The sequence below is a fragment of the Ptychodera flava genome, chromosome 1, assembly GCF_041260155.1.
Source record: "Ptychodera flava strain L36383 chromosome 1, AS_Pfla_20210202, whole genome shotgun sequence".
Taxonomy (NCBI): Eukaryota; Metazoa; Hemichordata; class Enteropneusta; family Ptychoderidae; genus Ptychodera; species Ptychodera flava.
The window spans coordinates 18546743-18560297 of record NC_091928.1 but is presented as its reverse complement, the minus strand read 5'-3'; the positions used below and the strand labels follow the sequence as shown (position 1 = coordinate 18560297).

General features: G+C 38.1%; 1 protein-coding gene across 1 annotated transcript in view; it reads left to right on the top strand.

Moving 5' to 3' along the window:
* The first annotated feature begins 139 nt into the window (after positions 1 to 139).
* Positions 140 to 13555, top strand: part of LOC139131972 (lipase maturation factor 2-like) — a 49772-nt gene continuing 36356 nt past the window's right edge. Inside the window, exons 1-9 of the mRNA XM_070698315.1 lie at positions 140 to 338; positions 1416 to 1669; positions 2830 to 3081; positions 4072 to 4224; positions 6290 to 6401; positions 9360 to 9515; positions 9884 to 9989; positions 10854 to 10953; positions 11662 to 11844. Of these exons, the coding sequence (XP_070554416.1) occupies positions 245 to 338; positions 1416 to 1669; positions 2830 to 3081; positions 4072 to 4224; positions 6290 to 6401; positions 9360 to 9515; positions 9884 to 9989; positions 10854 to 10953; positions 11662 to 11844 (1410 nt within the window). The 5' untranslated portion in view covers positions 140 to 244. The remainder of the gene's footprint in view (positions 339 to 1415; positions 1670 to 2829; positions 3082 to 4071; positions 4225 to 6289; positions 6402 to 9359; positions 9516 to 9883; positions 9990 to 10853; positions 10954 to 11661; positions 11845 to 13555) is intronic.

The following is a 13555-nucleotide window of genomic DNA, read 5'->3' as shown; positions in this document are numbered from 1 at the left end:
CAATAATATTAATAATATCTTTTGGCCCAAGGTTGACCTAGTTAAACCAACAAAGGCTACATTTTAACAGATGTTTGTACGAATTATATTTTTGACCCCGTATTTCCGCTGCAGAGCAAAGGTCACTGCAAGCTGTTGCACGACCATAACACAACTTGAATCGTGGCATACAGTCACTGGCTGGTCAGCGTTTCCTACCCTGGTGCAGGTACGGCGCGGTGCCGGTATTTTGTCAGCGTGCAATATGGCGGAAATAAAACTTGTTCGAGATTTTTATCTTTGGTGCGTGTCTGCAATTTATCTTTTCGCCTTCGCATCGTTGTACAACCAAATTCCTGGTAAGTAAACATTGCATGCAGCTTTGCTGTGCACATCGCTGTTCACAGGCGAACCGGCGTCTGTTGACAATGACAGTGCAGTAGCCTGTGTGTACTCATTTACCACTGACACAGTGTTGAGAGTGTCGTGGATAACTGCACGTAGATCCAAAATGATAAAAAAAAATAAGCAAAGATGTTAGAATTCCTATATGTAGGTTCTGGCTTGTCTCGTGCGGGTTACTGGCTCCATGGTACGTCCACGCTGGCTCGAGGTAACAATTGTAAAATGCCCCCCTCCCCCCCCCCCCCCCCCCCCCAAAAAAAAATCATCAGATTTGATTCATTGACCCTTTGCATCCTATGGCCTTGAGTGAAAAATTGGGCTCTTGAGACTTCAAAAGTGTTTGCAAGAGAAAGAGTGACCCACCCCAATTTTCATGCACAAAAACCAGTGACCCTCCCCCACGTGTCACAGTCCGCATCACTGATAATATCTCAATTGACTTATAATTTCCCATTTGAGCTAACTTTCAAAGAATCCTTTTGAACTTGACAAATAATCACTTGGGTGAAATTCCAATATTATATTTGTTTTTCAGATCAGCTAGTTTTGTATTTTGAAAAAAATATTCAAAGTTTCGTTACAGATCACAATGTACATGTATAATCAACATTTTTGGTGAAATTCCAAAATCAAATTTCTTTCACACACATGAACTTGTAATTGCGCTAGTCTAATCAATTACACCAATATCAATAATCAAGAGTCTATAAATACACAGATTTGGCTAGTTTTGTATTAAAAAAGAAATTATTCATAGTTTCCTCACTGAGGATTGATGTACGGACAGATATCAGGATTCCAAATCATCTCTCTCAAGATTTGATGGTAATTTTTTAGTAAGTGAATGCGAAAAGATACAGCTAATGAGACTTTGTAACAGAATATTGTAATATGCAGTTTTTGATACATGGCAATAAATAAAAAGAGGTGCAATATGTTAGTTTCTAATTCTCTGTGATGAAATGACTGGCATAACATCTAACAAGCTTACATACTGATTTTATATCAAAAGCTTATGTGTTTTGCTCTAGGCCTGTATGGTAACAAAGGTCTACTACCAGCACATCTTGTACTCAAGGAAGATGGAAGGACACCAGAAGATTCCTTCAAGAAACTGCCGACATTGCTGTGGTTTGCACCGCGGATTGGACTTGACATTGACACCACAATGGACCTGATTTGTTTGCTGGGAATTGCAATATCACTGATCAGTATGATATCAAAAACACTGAGAGACACATGCAGCTTTGTAATAATGTGGTTTTTGTATTTTTCAATGTACCAGGTAATGTCAAAGTTTATATTATTTATTATCTGTCACTGATATAGGTGTTAAATGGCCTGTAGCTGTAATGTTTGATAATTTTTCCTTTGTCTTTGTTTTAATATCAACTACAATTTGCTGAGCTACTCTCCAGAACATGTTGAGGTACACGGTATTCACCATGTCTAATCAGCCTGTACATGTGTAAAGTGCATTATTATTGTTGACGAATGGATTCTGGTCTGGACTAGAATTCAAATGTACACAATAACATCGCATTTTGCACCCATAGACACTGCATTGACATGCTGAATGGTAGGTGATTCAACATGCAGTGGGGCGTAGAACAAGAACTTATGATTTATATACAAAACAAAATAAAGTGAAAAAAACCATCAAGTTACAGTTACGTGCCAGTGAACTTACACATACCGGTATGTTATTTCTGCATTCTGGTGTTGTGCCGTGTCTTGTCTCTCATGACCTGTGTAAAACAACATTATAAGCTCAATGACAGATCCAAACTGAGATACGGTGATGTGTACCACTTAATTGTCAGAATTGGTGAAACAATGTGTTCAAGTTCTTCATTTACAGCTGTTAGTGTAAGTCAAGCTATGAAGATTCCATAAATGGTGTTTTGTATATTGGTGGCGGAACTGGTATGTTGCTATTGTCAATGATATTGAAAATGCATCAATCCACATTGAATTATTCTCCTGTATGTAGTGAAGATAGATATTTTTGCCCTCATTGGCTAGGGGCCTACAGGGGGTGGGGTCAATGTCATGACTCTGTTAGCCTCTCTGTGTATTTGTGTTGGTCTGGTCCATCTGTTGAGCAAATTTGTTGGGGTTACTCAAAAGTTACAGGACCATATATGATTATTTTTAAGTATACATAACAGAATCCAAACTAATTTCGGTTTTCCGAAGTCCGAATTTTTTTAATGAACAACCTGTTCATCCAAAAATTCAGCTGAATTTTTTAGTGAATATGAATTTTAAAAAGGCATTTTTTGGGATATGAAATATCTTATGTGGAAAGTTATGGTACAATTATATTCAGTATTATAGTAACATTAATATCTAGTAAGAAAATTTGAATTTAACCGAAATTCCGAAATTTGGTCGGATTTTGCAAAATTAGTTCTGAATGTGTTACATGTATTTACATTCCAGGTTGGCCAAACTTTTTTATGGTTTCAATGGGACATATTGTTATTGGAAGTTGGTTTTCTGACCATACTAGTCGCTCCGTTCAATTTACTGAAGTGGAAACCAGTGTCGCACTATCAGCATGACAGAATCACCATGTGGTTGGTGAAGTGGTTGCTCTTCAGGTTGATGTTTGCATCCGGTATTGTCAAACTGACAAGCCAGTGCCCAACATGGTGGGGTCTGACGGCTTTGACATACCACTATGAGACCCAGGTAAGTTTTTGCTCCATGCTTTCAATTTATGCAAATGTTGAAATGGGAGGACTGACGATTAATGTTCACACCTTTGATTGTGAACTGAACAGGATTTTCTTAGGGGCTCTATATAAAGTTATGGTATGAGCGGACTCCCTAGGTTACTAATGCTTCAAACAAAATTTGTTTGTGTCCACTAATCTTCAATCTTGCTGTTGAAATAAGTACTGTAATATTTGCTTGAGTCTTGCCATTGACTTAGATACTATCTGATTCACTGATAAGTCAATCCAAAGAGAAAGTGTCATGAAAATTAGAAAGTTAGAAATTGTTTCCTTACTGAAAGGGTGCCGAAATAGCAACATTAGTTTCCAGTGACTTGGGTTAACCAATGTGGCCTATACGTATAGCACCTTCATAGTACTGCACTGTGTTGTGTTTCCATACATAGGAAACCAACTTCTAACCAGAGCTACATGTACACTATACATCATTAAAGCTTTTAAGGTTGTTTGCACCTCAAAATTGAAAGACTTACACTTTTGCCCAAATTTTCCTCAAGGAATGTTAAACAATCCCCTTTTGAAATCAAGAATAACAAATTTGTAATGGAAAAACATATTTCACAATACTGACTAACACTTGAAATTCAAAATGGCTGCCATCCTTGTGTTAACACAGTGGGAGAAATAAAACATTCAATTTTCACAAAAATAAGTCTTTACAAATTTTGTTTATTTCATGAGCTTCAAAATGAGCCCACTTAAATGGTAGACAAAACAGGCATTGAAAAAGTTTGAGAGTACAAATATGCTTGGTATGTCTGAGGTACATTCTGAGTTCTTCATTTAGAACTTGAACAATTTCACTTACTTGCACGAAATCAAGAAATGACTAGTGCATGTCTAGATGCATTTTTATAACAAAAAAACACATAAAAAATTACTGGAAGATGAGGGATTCTATCAGTTTCAAAGTGTAGTGATTTTCATTCATTTTCTTTTTCAGTGTATTGCAACACCACTGGCTTGGTATGCACACCAGTTGCCTGTGTGGTTTCAGAAACTAAGCGTGGTCTTCACCTACGTCATTGAAATAGCTTTACCATTTCTATTCTTCTCACCAGTCAGAAGTATGAGAATATTTGGTGGTATTTCTCAGGTATGTATGATACAGTACATGGTGGGAAAAGATATTCACGCCAGAATCAGGGCCTGTGCAGGCCTAACTGTGGTACATGTCTGTGTCAGCCAGACTGTAAAGGACTGTAATAGTTGTGAGATGCAAGTCAGTACACTGCTGTATAGACACTGATATCAGACAGGATACAGGTAAAACCTGATTAAAACCAGATTTAGAGATGGCATCGTTTCTAGGTTTGCTTTATAGCTCATATTTGGTATGTATAGAAATACCAAAAAGAGCTTATATTTTCTCATGCTGTTCTCATACTGTGCTGTCGCCTCACTACATCTGAACCACTGCTACAGAAGATTGCGTTAGAATACAATGCTTTGCTTGAATCAATCAGTATGTGTTTTAAATACAATGCTGTAATCCACAACTAGTGGCTGTTGTAAGCTTCTTTCTGTCTGGTCAGCTGTTCAGGCCAATGAGATACAGATTTGAACATAACCTTCCATGGCAGTGGTTCAGATATAGCATAGACCCTCTACTATGGATTTAGTCAGGTGACTATCAGCTAACACAAATAGCAAAGAACATGCAAACATGGAAACATCAACTTTCTCCAGTGGTTCAAGATAACGCCTGCTGTAATTGTCATTTTCCTATTTTAAGACCTGGTAATATGAGGTTATTCACAAAATACTTTGATTTATGTCTGAGTTCATTGTACATTGGAGGTATTGTCCGAGACGTGTAGCGTCGAGGACAATACTGAAGCGTACGATGTACGAGGACATAACTCCCGGTATGTTGTGAATAACCTTATTATTATACACCTTTTTAGCCCAATTTTACAAGGAAAAAGTCAACATTAGAGCAGTTTTGGGATGTCCTCGCGCACTGCACTGAGTGATCTTGGGGCGATCGCGAGCAGACAGGGAACGCATACTGTACAGCACGTCTGCTTAGCGCACAGAACGAAATTTCAACCCGCGTGCAGTGTATGTGGTAGACATTGTAGGTCAGCAGCATAATTTCACTCAAATTCACAGGTTTTGGATTGACCACTATAAATTTTGTTAGCTACTGAATGTTCAGAAGTATATTTTTTGTTAAAAATTGTGGATCATCGTTCCTTTTTCCCCGCATCGACGTAAAGGTTTTTGAGGTCAATGATCAAATAGGGTTCAATAACACCTGAAGTTATTGTACTCCGCGTCAAAGTTATTGGACTTCGCGTCCTCTGATACCGAAAGTTACTGTACAACTAAACTCCATAGGTTACAGATGCAGGTGTATAATAATTTACTTTATCTTTAACCCTTGGAGTGCCAAAGTTAATTTTTATTACCCTTTTACAATATAACGCCAACAATTTCTTTCAGATGTAGACAATTTTTTTCTGATTTTTTCCCAAAATTTTGGTCAAAAAGTGTAGCCCATGAAAATTTATGTTCATTTGGTCTAAAATCATGGAAAAGATTTACAGAAAAATTCATAAAATATTGCCTTGATATTTTTTGGGGAAAAATTACAGTGCTCAAAGGGTTAATGATATATATTATTAGACCTGTTTTAATGTCCTATTGCTGAGATGCACTCTGACAGATACCTTCATACAGTATTTATGTCCGTGCTTTAAAGTTTGTAAATTTTACATGGATAGTAACTAATGGTGTCATTTTTCCAAGGTTTCCATTGGTGTGCCTATGCGACCATATGACAGGATTCCATAAAACACTACTTAAGTTGGAAGAGCCATTCTCATCTTTTCCAAAATTACTTTTCACAGATATGGATGACTACATGTGCATTCATAATTTTGTGAATTGGTTTGCAACACAAAAGATGGTCAAATGCGTCTGCACCAAGCGATACTTGGTGTAAACCTGAAAGTTGTGTGAAGCTTCGTACATTTACACCCATGATGTATATTAAATGATTAAACTCACTGGCTGATATTGACATGCTTACCCAATGTAACTGTACCATGTTATAAGTGATATCAAAGCTGTATAGTTAAACTAACTACATTTTCTCAATGTGTGGCTCTTTTTGAAAATATGACATATTGCTGTGTATAATTCATTCTTATCAGGTGTTTTTAATGATTTTGATACTGCTGACGGGAAATTACAACTTCTTCAATGTCCTCACAGCAGTGCTATGTCTTTCAACACTGGATGACGACTTCTTCTCCAAAAGCAAAGGTAAGAAAGATAAGTGACAATGCCATGGTAGCCATATGTAGAGTTGTGTTTCAGTTTAAGATAGAGTACACCTTAGGAACACATATTTGGACTCAAAAATTTTTCCAATACTATTCTGCTTAACCACTAGTGGTGGTGGCACAATTTTGAAGCTCTTGGATTAAATAAAGTTTTCATCATGTCGGTGTTGTGAAAAGTGAAAAGTTTATTTTTCTCTCCAGCACTAGCACAGGGATGGTGGCCATTTTCATATCAATTCCAAGTATCTGTAAATTTAAGGTGATTTATATCAAAATTTGCGTGGTGACCCTTGATTTATATTCTACATTTTGAAGGATAATGCCTGAAAGTCTCCTTGAGGAAAGGTTTGTTTTATTTCACCAGGGGAAAGGTTACAAGGCACATCGTACAGTGAAAGAATAGAAATAAATAATGGTAATAGCAAGTTACAACAGTGTTTGTCATCAAAATGTTTTAACATCCCTGGTGAGGACCATGGAAATAGTTCTTACAAACTAGTAAAGTCCATGGCCCAAATATACTAATAATAAGGAATAATACAGCATGACTTTAAAGTGACGAAGCATTTAAGAGAAATAAATGAAACAAGCACACAACAGAAATACATCGAGTGGGAGGGAGAAAAAATTGTTTGGAAATAAAAGTCAAAGTAAAGGGAGTACAGAGTCGAAAATAAATGAAACTATGTAATGTCAATCTATGTCTAGTAGATATTTCTTGAGTTGCGTCTTAACCCTTTTCCTGCCAAGTCGGTGAAAATCCGCTTGAAATTCGGTGTAGCCAGAATCTAAGCACTGGTGACCGTTATTCTCCCAACCCGGTGGAAATCGGGCCCTTTTTGGGTACCCCCTTTCCTGCCAAGTCGACGGCACTACGTTTTGCTATCCCCTGTGCGTTTAGGGGTCATCCTAGGAGAGGTTTACTGACAAGGAACGCCTTTTCCCCTCGAAATGGGTTCGCAGGGAGTCGATAGACAGGGAAAGGTGCAGAAACCTGTCCGCCAGTCCCCACACCCGAGGGGGGCTGGGTTTTTTTTTACCGCTTTTTAGCGGACTTGGCAGGATAGCATGGTGACGTTTTCTGGCGGAGTTTGACGTACTTGGCTGCCTGGCACTATAGAGATTGCTGCCGAACTTGACCAACTCGCAATGCTAATCTAGAAGGCTACCTCTTGCAAACGACTTGGCAGATATGCCGATGGTGCGAGACGAAAGTCACTTATTCAGTTGTGCGTGACTGAAAATGAGAACGTATTTTTGACGGGACGGCTCGACTTGTTCCTCCGATGGAACGGATATGAACGACTCGGAAATACCATTACAAACTGGTGTCCGACGTAAGCTGGGCTTCAGCTCTGCAAGTTCAAGCCAGGCAACGTCCTTCACCGCCTTGGCCGTGCCATTCAATGGACGTAGCTTTGGATTTTTTATTTATTCCATCGTCCGAAGTATTGGCTTTGGTTTGCAGGCAAACGTATCCTCTTGCCGACGCATTAGTAACTATGTACGCTGTTTGCGTACAGAGAATTCAAAAGGTGACATAAGGTCAATATGCTACGGGGATACCGCCTGCAGTTAGCAGGGACTGCTTTTGTTATGCAAACCAGCTAGCAGTACAATATGGCTGCCAGGCATGTGGACACGTCGATGGCTAGAATAATGGAAGCATATTGCGTTGCACCCGTGCATCGCAAAAGTGAACTGAAGACTTGGGTGTAGTGACTGGTTATCACTGGTTAGCTGCAGCCCAAGCCATGTTGGTACAAACCCATACCTGACTGAGGACCACTCGATTAAGTCAGTAATGAACGGTAACACTCGTAAGCCAACTCCCAACTGAGCTGGCTAAACTACGTTGAGCTGTGCTTCAATGGCTTAGCCATGTCGTTAATACAACGGCAAAAACGTAGTTTTTGTGCTACACTGCCAAGTCGTTTAAGGTACGTATTCAATTGACCCTACCCTGGGGAAACAGGACAGGTTTGACGGTGCTTCTGCACCCCTAGCACGACCCTCAGGGTCTCTGACTAACAGACGAGTGAGGTGATGTTTGTGCCTAGCAGACGTGCGTAATACTGAAGGAGTTTATTTCAGAAAAAATAAACATGAAACGGCAATAAAATGACGCACTCCCAGGGGCAAACAAAGCCGGTGACCTCAATTTTTTCTGCAGCAACCCTTGAGCTCCTTCCCCTGTCTACGGGCATGTAGAAATTATCGAAGTCTAACACGTATAAGTACGGCTAAAACTACTACCCTGAAAATGGGCGATTTCTGCCAAAATGCCTGGCAGGATAACATGCAGGAGAGCCAATCTTTTGCAGGCACATATTATGGGGCGGTTTTCTACTTACTTGGGAGGATAACGGACAAGGGCGCTCGGCAGGAAAAGGGTTAAAGGAATGCCAGTTTGTTAAGTTTTTGATAGTATGTGGAAGGGAATTCCAATGTTTTACTGCAGCATACTTGATATTAAAGGTAGAACAAAAGTTTAAGTCTTTCACTTTTGAGGTGCCTATTACATTAACAGAAATCTGGCAGCTTTTGTATCTTAAAGTTGAAACTGCAGAGGAGAAAGAGCATTGTGTCTGTCATTTTGTGTCAATACTGGAAAATCTCAAAACTAGTTGAAAAAAAGTTTTTCCAAAAAACTGTAGAAATGTTTTCTCAATGTGGTGACATTCCCACAAATAATGCTAATAGTTGCCTTTAAATGAGTTTGGTAAAAAATTGCTTCAATTAGATTTTGTTTACACTGTTTCTCTTCCGTAAGTGAGAAATGTAATAATATATGTTGGCATCCTTTAATAAAAGTCCTTATAGGCCCAGTTTTGTGGAAGGGCGCCCCCAAGTGGCAGCTTTAGAATCATGTACTGACCCTTGTCAGACTTCAGTGTGAGTCAAAACTTATATAATCGTAACTTAACTTCAATTTCAGCAGGTGCAACTAGTTCCCGTAGTGTGTTCCAAATAGCCGTCAAGGTGTTGGTAAAAGCTTCAGAAATAGTGGTATACGGAGGGCTGGTCTACTGGACAGTGAAACTGTTCTCGCTGCATATCGACACCAGTGTCTACGGAATTGAATCCAAAATAGGTAACGTATAGCCAGAAATGCAAAGTTTTCAGCTTTCTGATTTTAGATGTAAAAAATGTATGATCAACTTGTTAATGTTAAACACCAGTTATATTTATAGCACTTTCCATCAGCGTATTTTCAAATGACAGTGGTTTGTGTCTGTTACGAGCTATCAACAGATCTATAGCTTAAAGGAGGTAGCATATTATTAGAGATTACATAGATTGATACATGTATATACATGTATTACCTAGAGAAATTGTGATTCAACACTTGTTTATGCAATTGTGTAATATTTAAAGAACACACAACCTGAGTGGAGCATATAAAGCTTATACCAAAGTTCATTTTCTGAAGTCAACGTAAAACATACATTTGTTTTCTAGCATTTACATTGAATGAGTTTCTACAAGCGTTGAGGAAGATCATGCCAGTCACAGTGTGGATGGGAATTGCATCACTTGCCTTTGAAATCATCTATGCACTAGGCAGGTAAAGCTATCTTTCTCTTGATTTTGAAATCATCTATGCACTAGGCAGGTAAAGTTATCTTTCTTTTGATTTTGAAATCATCTATGCACTAGGCAGGTAAAGCTATCTTTCTCTTGATTTTGAAATCATCTATGCACTAGGCAGGTAAAGTTATCTTTCTTTTGATTTTGAAATCATCTATGCACTAGGCAGGTAAAGCTATCTTTCTTTTGATTTTGAAATCATCTATGCACTAGGCAGGTAAAGTTATCTTTCTTTTGATTTTGAAATCATCTATGCACTAGGCAGGTAAAGTTATCTTTCTTTTGATTTTGAAATCATCTATGCACTAGGCAGGTAAAGCTATCTTTCTCTTGATTTTGAAATCATCTATGCACTAGGCAGGTAAAGTTATCTTTCTTTTGATTTTGAAATCATCTATGCACTAGGCAGGTAAAGCTATCTTTCTTTTGATTTTGAAATCATCTATGCACTGGGCAGGTAAAGCTATCTTTCTTTTGATTTTGAAATCATCTATGCACTAGGCAGGTAAAGCTATCTTTCTTTTGATTTTGAAATCATCTATGCACTAGGCAGGTAAAGCTATCTTTCCCTTGATTTTGAAATCATCTATGCACTAGGCAGGTAAAGCTATCTTTCCCTTGATTTTGAAATCATCTATGCACTAGGCAGGTAAAGCTATCTTTCCCTTGATTTTGAAATCATCTATGCACTAGGCAGGTAAAGCTATCTTTCTCTTGGCTTTGAAGTCTCTGTATCGATAAGGGAACACATGTTGTCATGAAAGAGAAAAATGACATGTTGAAATTTGTTCAAATTTAAAATTTTGAAAGTTTTGTAATCATGCTCTTTCTACCCATACAGGTGTTTGTATAATGAAGAAGGGCTCCTCAAGAAAGTTTGGTCCATTTTCCTGTGCCTGTTATTTTCATCGGCAGCTGTCTTTATGTTTGCAATTAGTTTGGTAAGTGTTTGTTTGCAGTCAGTTTTGGAAGTTGTTTTCAGCTCTCCCATTTGTTTGATAGTTCTGATTAATTTTGAGTGAAGTTTAAGTTTTTCACACCCATTGTCAAGTGAACTGATCCTACCTTACCATTGAAAACAGTGAGGCTTGGATCAAACCATTTTGATAAAGAAGTTATAGGTACATGGTTACCATCCTTGGTTCACATTGACGTCAATTATTATTGTTTCATTTGAAAAGTTGTCTGTGTCATTTTGAGGATGAAGATCTGATGACTTGTTTTCAAGTATTTGTACATTTCCTTTTTACAATAATCACATCCCTTGGTTAATGTACATTCTCAATGTGAGATGCTATTATAGGAAATGCCCGCATTTTCATGTATAATTTTTCTGTATTAAGCTCTTTTCTATTTGCATATGTTGAGATGAACTCAACCAAGTTTGAGCCTACTTTTTCCACGTTTTCATATGCATATTAAATATGATAGATAATATATATTTGTCTTGATAATTTTAATCATTTTCATTTGTTATTTAGATCAATCAACAATATCAAGCCACCCATATGTATTCAGTACTGGGTTTCCCTGCATACATGTAGCTGTCTTCAGATTCTGAAACCATTTCAGATGCCATACTTTGATTTCTCTGTGTAGTTGTCTTCAGATTCTAAAACCATTTCAGATGCCATGTTTCTGTATTACAGGTGCCTCATAGTGTAGTTGATGACACAGCAAGGCAGAACGTCTGGCCTATTGTCCACAGGTGGCATTCCAAGACCAGTTACCTTCACTTGACAAATTCTTATGGATTGTTCCGGAGAATGACTGGAGTTGGCGGCAGACCGGAAGTCATCATCGAAGGCAGTTATGATTTGAACCAATGGAAGGTGAGCAAGTGCATTCTGGCAGATATTCGTGATCCTTACATGTAGCTTGCTAAACCCATCAAAGCAACTTGAGGTAGATAGTTTATTTTTGAACTAAATCAATCAAAATTGCTAGTGTCGTCTATGTTTGAAAATAAATTATAAATCAAGGTACTTTGATGAGTAGTGTTTTGCCGTGTCTACATCAGTGTTCTCCCCAGGATCAAGCAAAAGCGTAGCGGCTAATTTGCATAATCATTTGCATATCATTAATTTATATTTGCATATGGATATAAGCTTGCACATGCACCCACGCATTCATGTACACTCACAACAAAATGCAAATTGGTAACACACAAGTATGCAATTTGAACATCATGGAAACTCTTTATTACACTTAAATAAATCATCACAGTATAGTACAGTTGCAATTAAAATAGAAGATTCAAACAGTAACAGCAAGTTCAGATTGAAAGCAAGAAATGGTTCGTCTGATTGGAGTTTCATTAATACATATATTGCTAATAAAATTGTCAAAAATTGCCAACAAAGAGGAAAATTCATAAGTTTAAGCTTTACACAATTCAAATGTAATTGAGTTTTATATCATTTTTGAATGACAAACGCCGCGAATAATGTTTCATCACGGGGATCAATTTCACCCCCCCCCCCCCTGTAACTACTACTGCCACTGAACATCGTCGTTCGATTCTTGATTTTAAAAATAACACCAAGATGATCACAAGACATGAACTAAGTACGACTAGAATCACTCGAAAATCAGGTGTAAAATCTTTCAGAGAACGTGTCAGAGTGGAACCACACGCGACGCCAGGATCGATGTCAACACGTTATACCGCCGCCATATTGGAATTTATGCAATGTGAACTCGATCGCGATCGTGATCGTACTCGGACAAAAAAAAGATTATCGTTGTAAAATCATAATCAACCTCACTAGTCAACTGCTTCTTTTGTTTCTTTTGCGGTCCATTTCGTTGATCAAAGCATGGGAATGTGATCAAAGGCCCCGCTAGTGCTACACCGCCTAACTCTGTGAGTACTTGTCCTCGATGTATACCAACTAAAAGTCTTTGTTGGTCGTAATAGTCATTGTAGAATGAAAACTTGTGAACAACCCAGCCGATTCTTCTATTGTTTTAACGTTCCTCTCAACACTTACGGACAAGTTATCAGACGCATACCATACTTCACACCTACCACTCTTTCACGAGGTTGAAAGTTGCAGTGAGCGCTAATGTGTAGACAATGTATGCAACAGCTGATAGCTACGCAGAGCGTTAGCGTGTGAACTAAAGGATGGCGGGAATATTTTAAAGCGTAGCGGGGAGAATCAAAGCGTAGCGGGGAGAGGCGAAAGCGTAGCGGGACCGCTACGCTAAAATGCCTGGGGAGAACACTGTACATGTATTCACAGCACGCTAATATAGCTGTCAGTGAGCAACAAGTTTGACTGTATCATCACCACAAATGATGAATCACCAGTGTATCTGGTTTTGAATCTTGGCTTTGTACTTTCATGTTTGTGAGACAGGTTTACACAAGATGGTATGTAGAGCAGAGACATAAAAATTTCTAACTTTTTTCTGGTGAAATACTTATCATGGTGATTGAAAATGGAATACCATGCAACAACAATTCATGACAGATACCTTGCATTTCAGAAATAGATATTCTAAAGCGAAAGCATTTCCTTGTATTATACATGATTT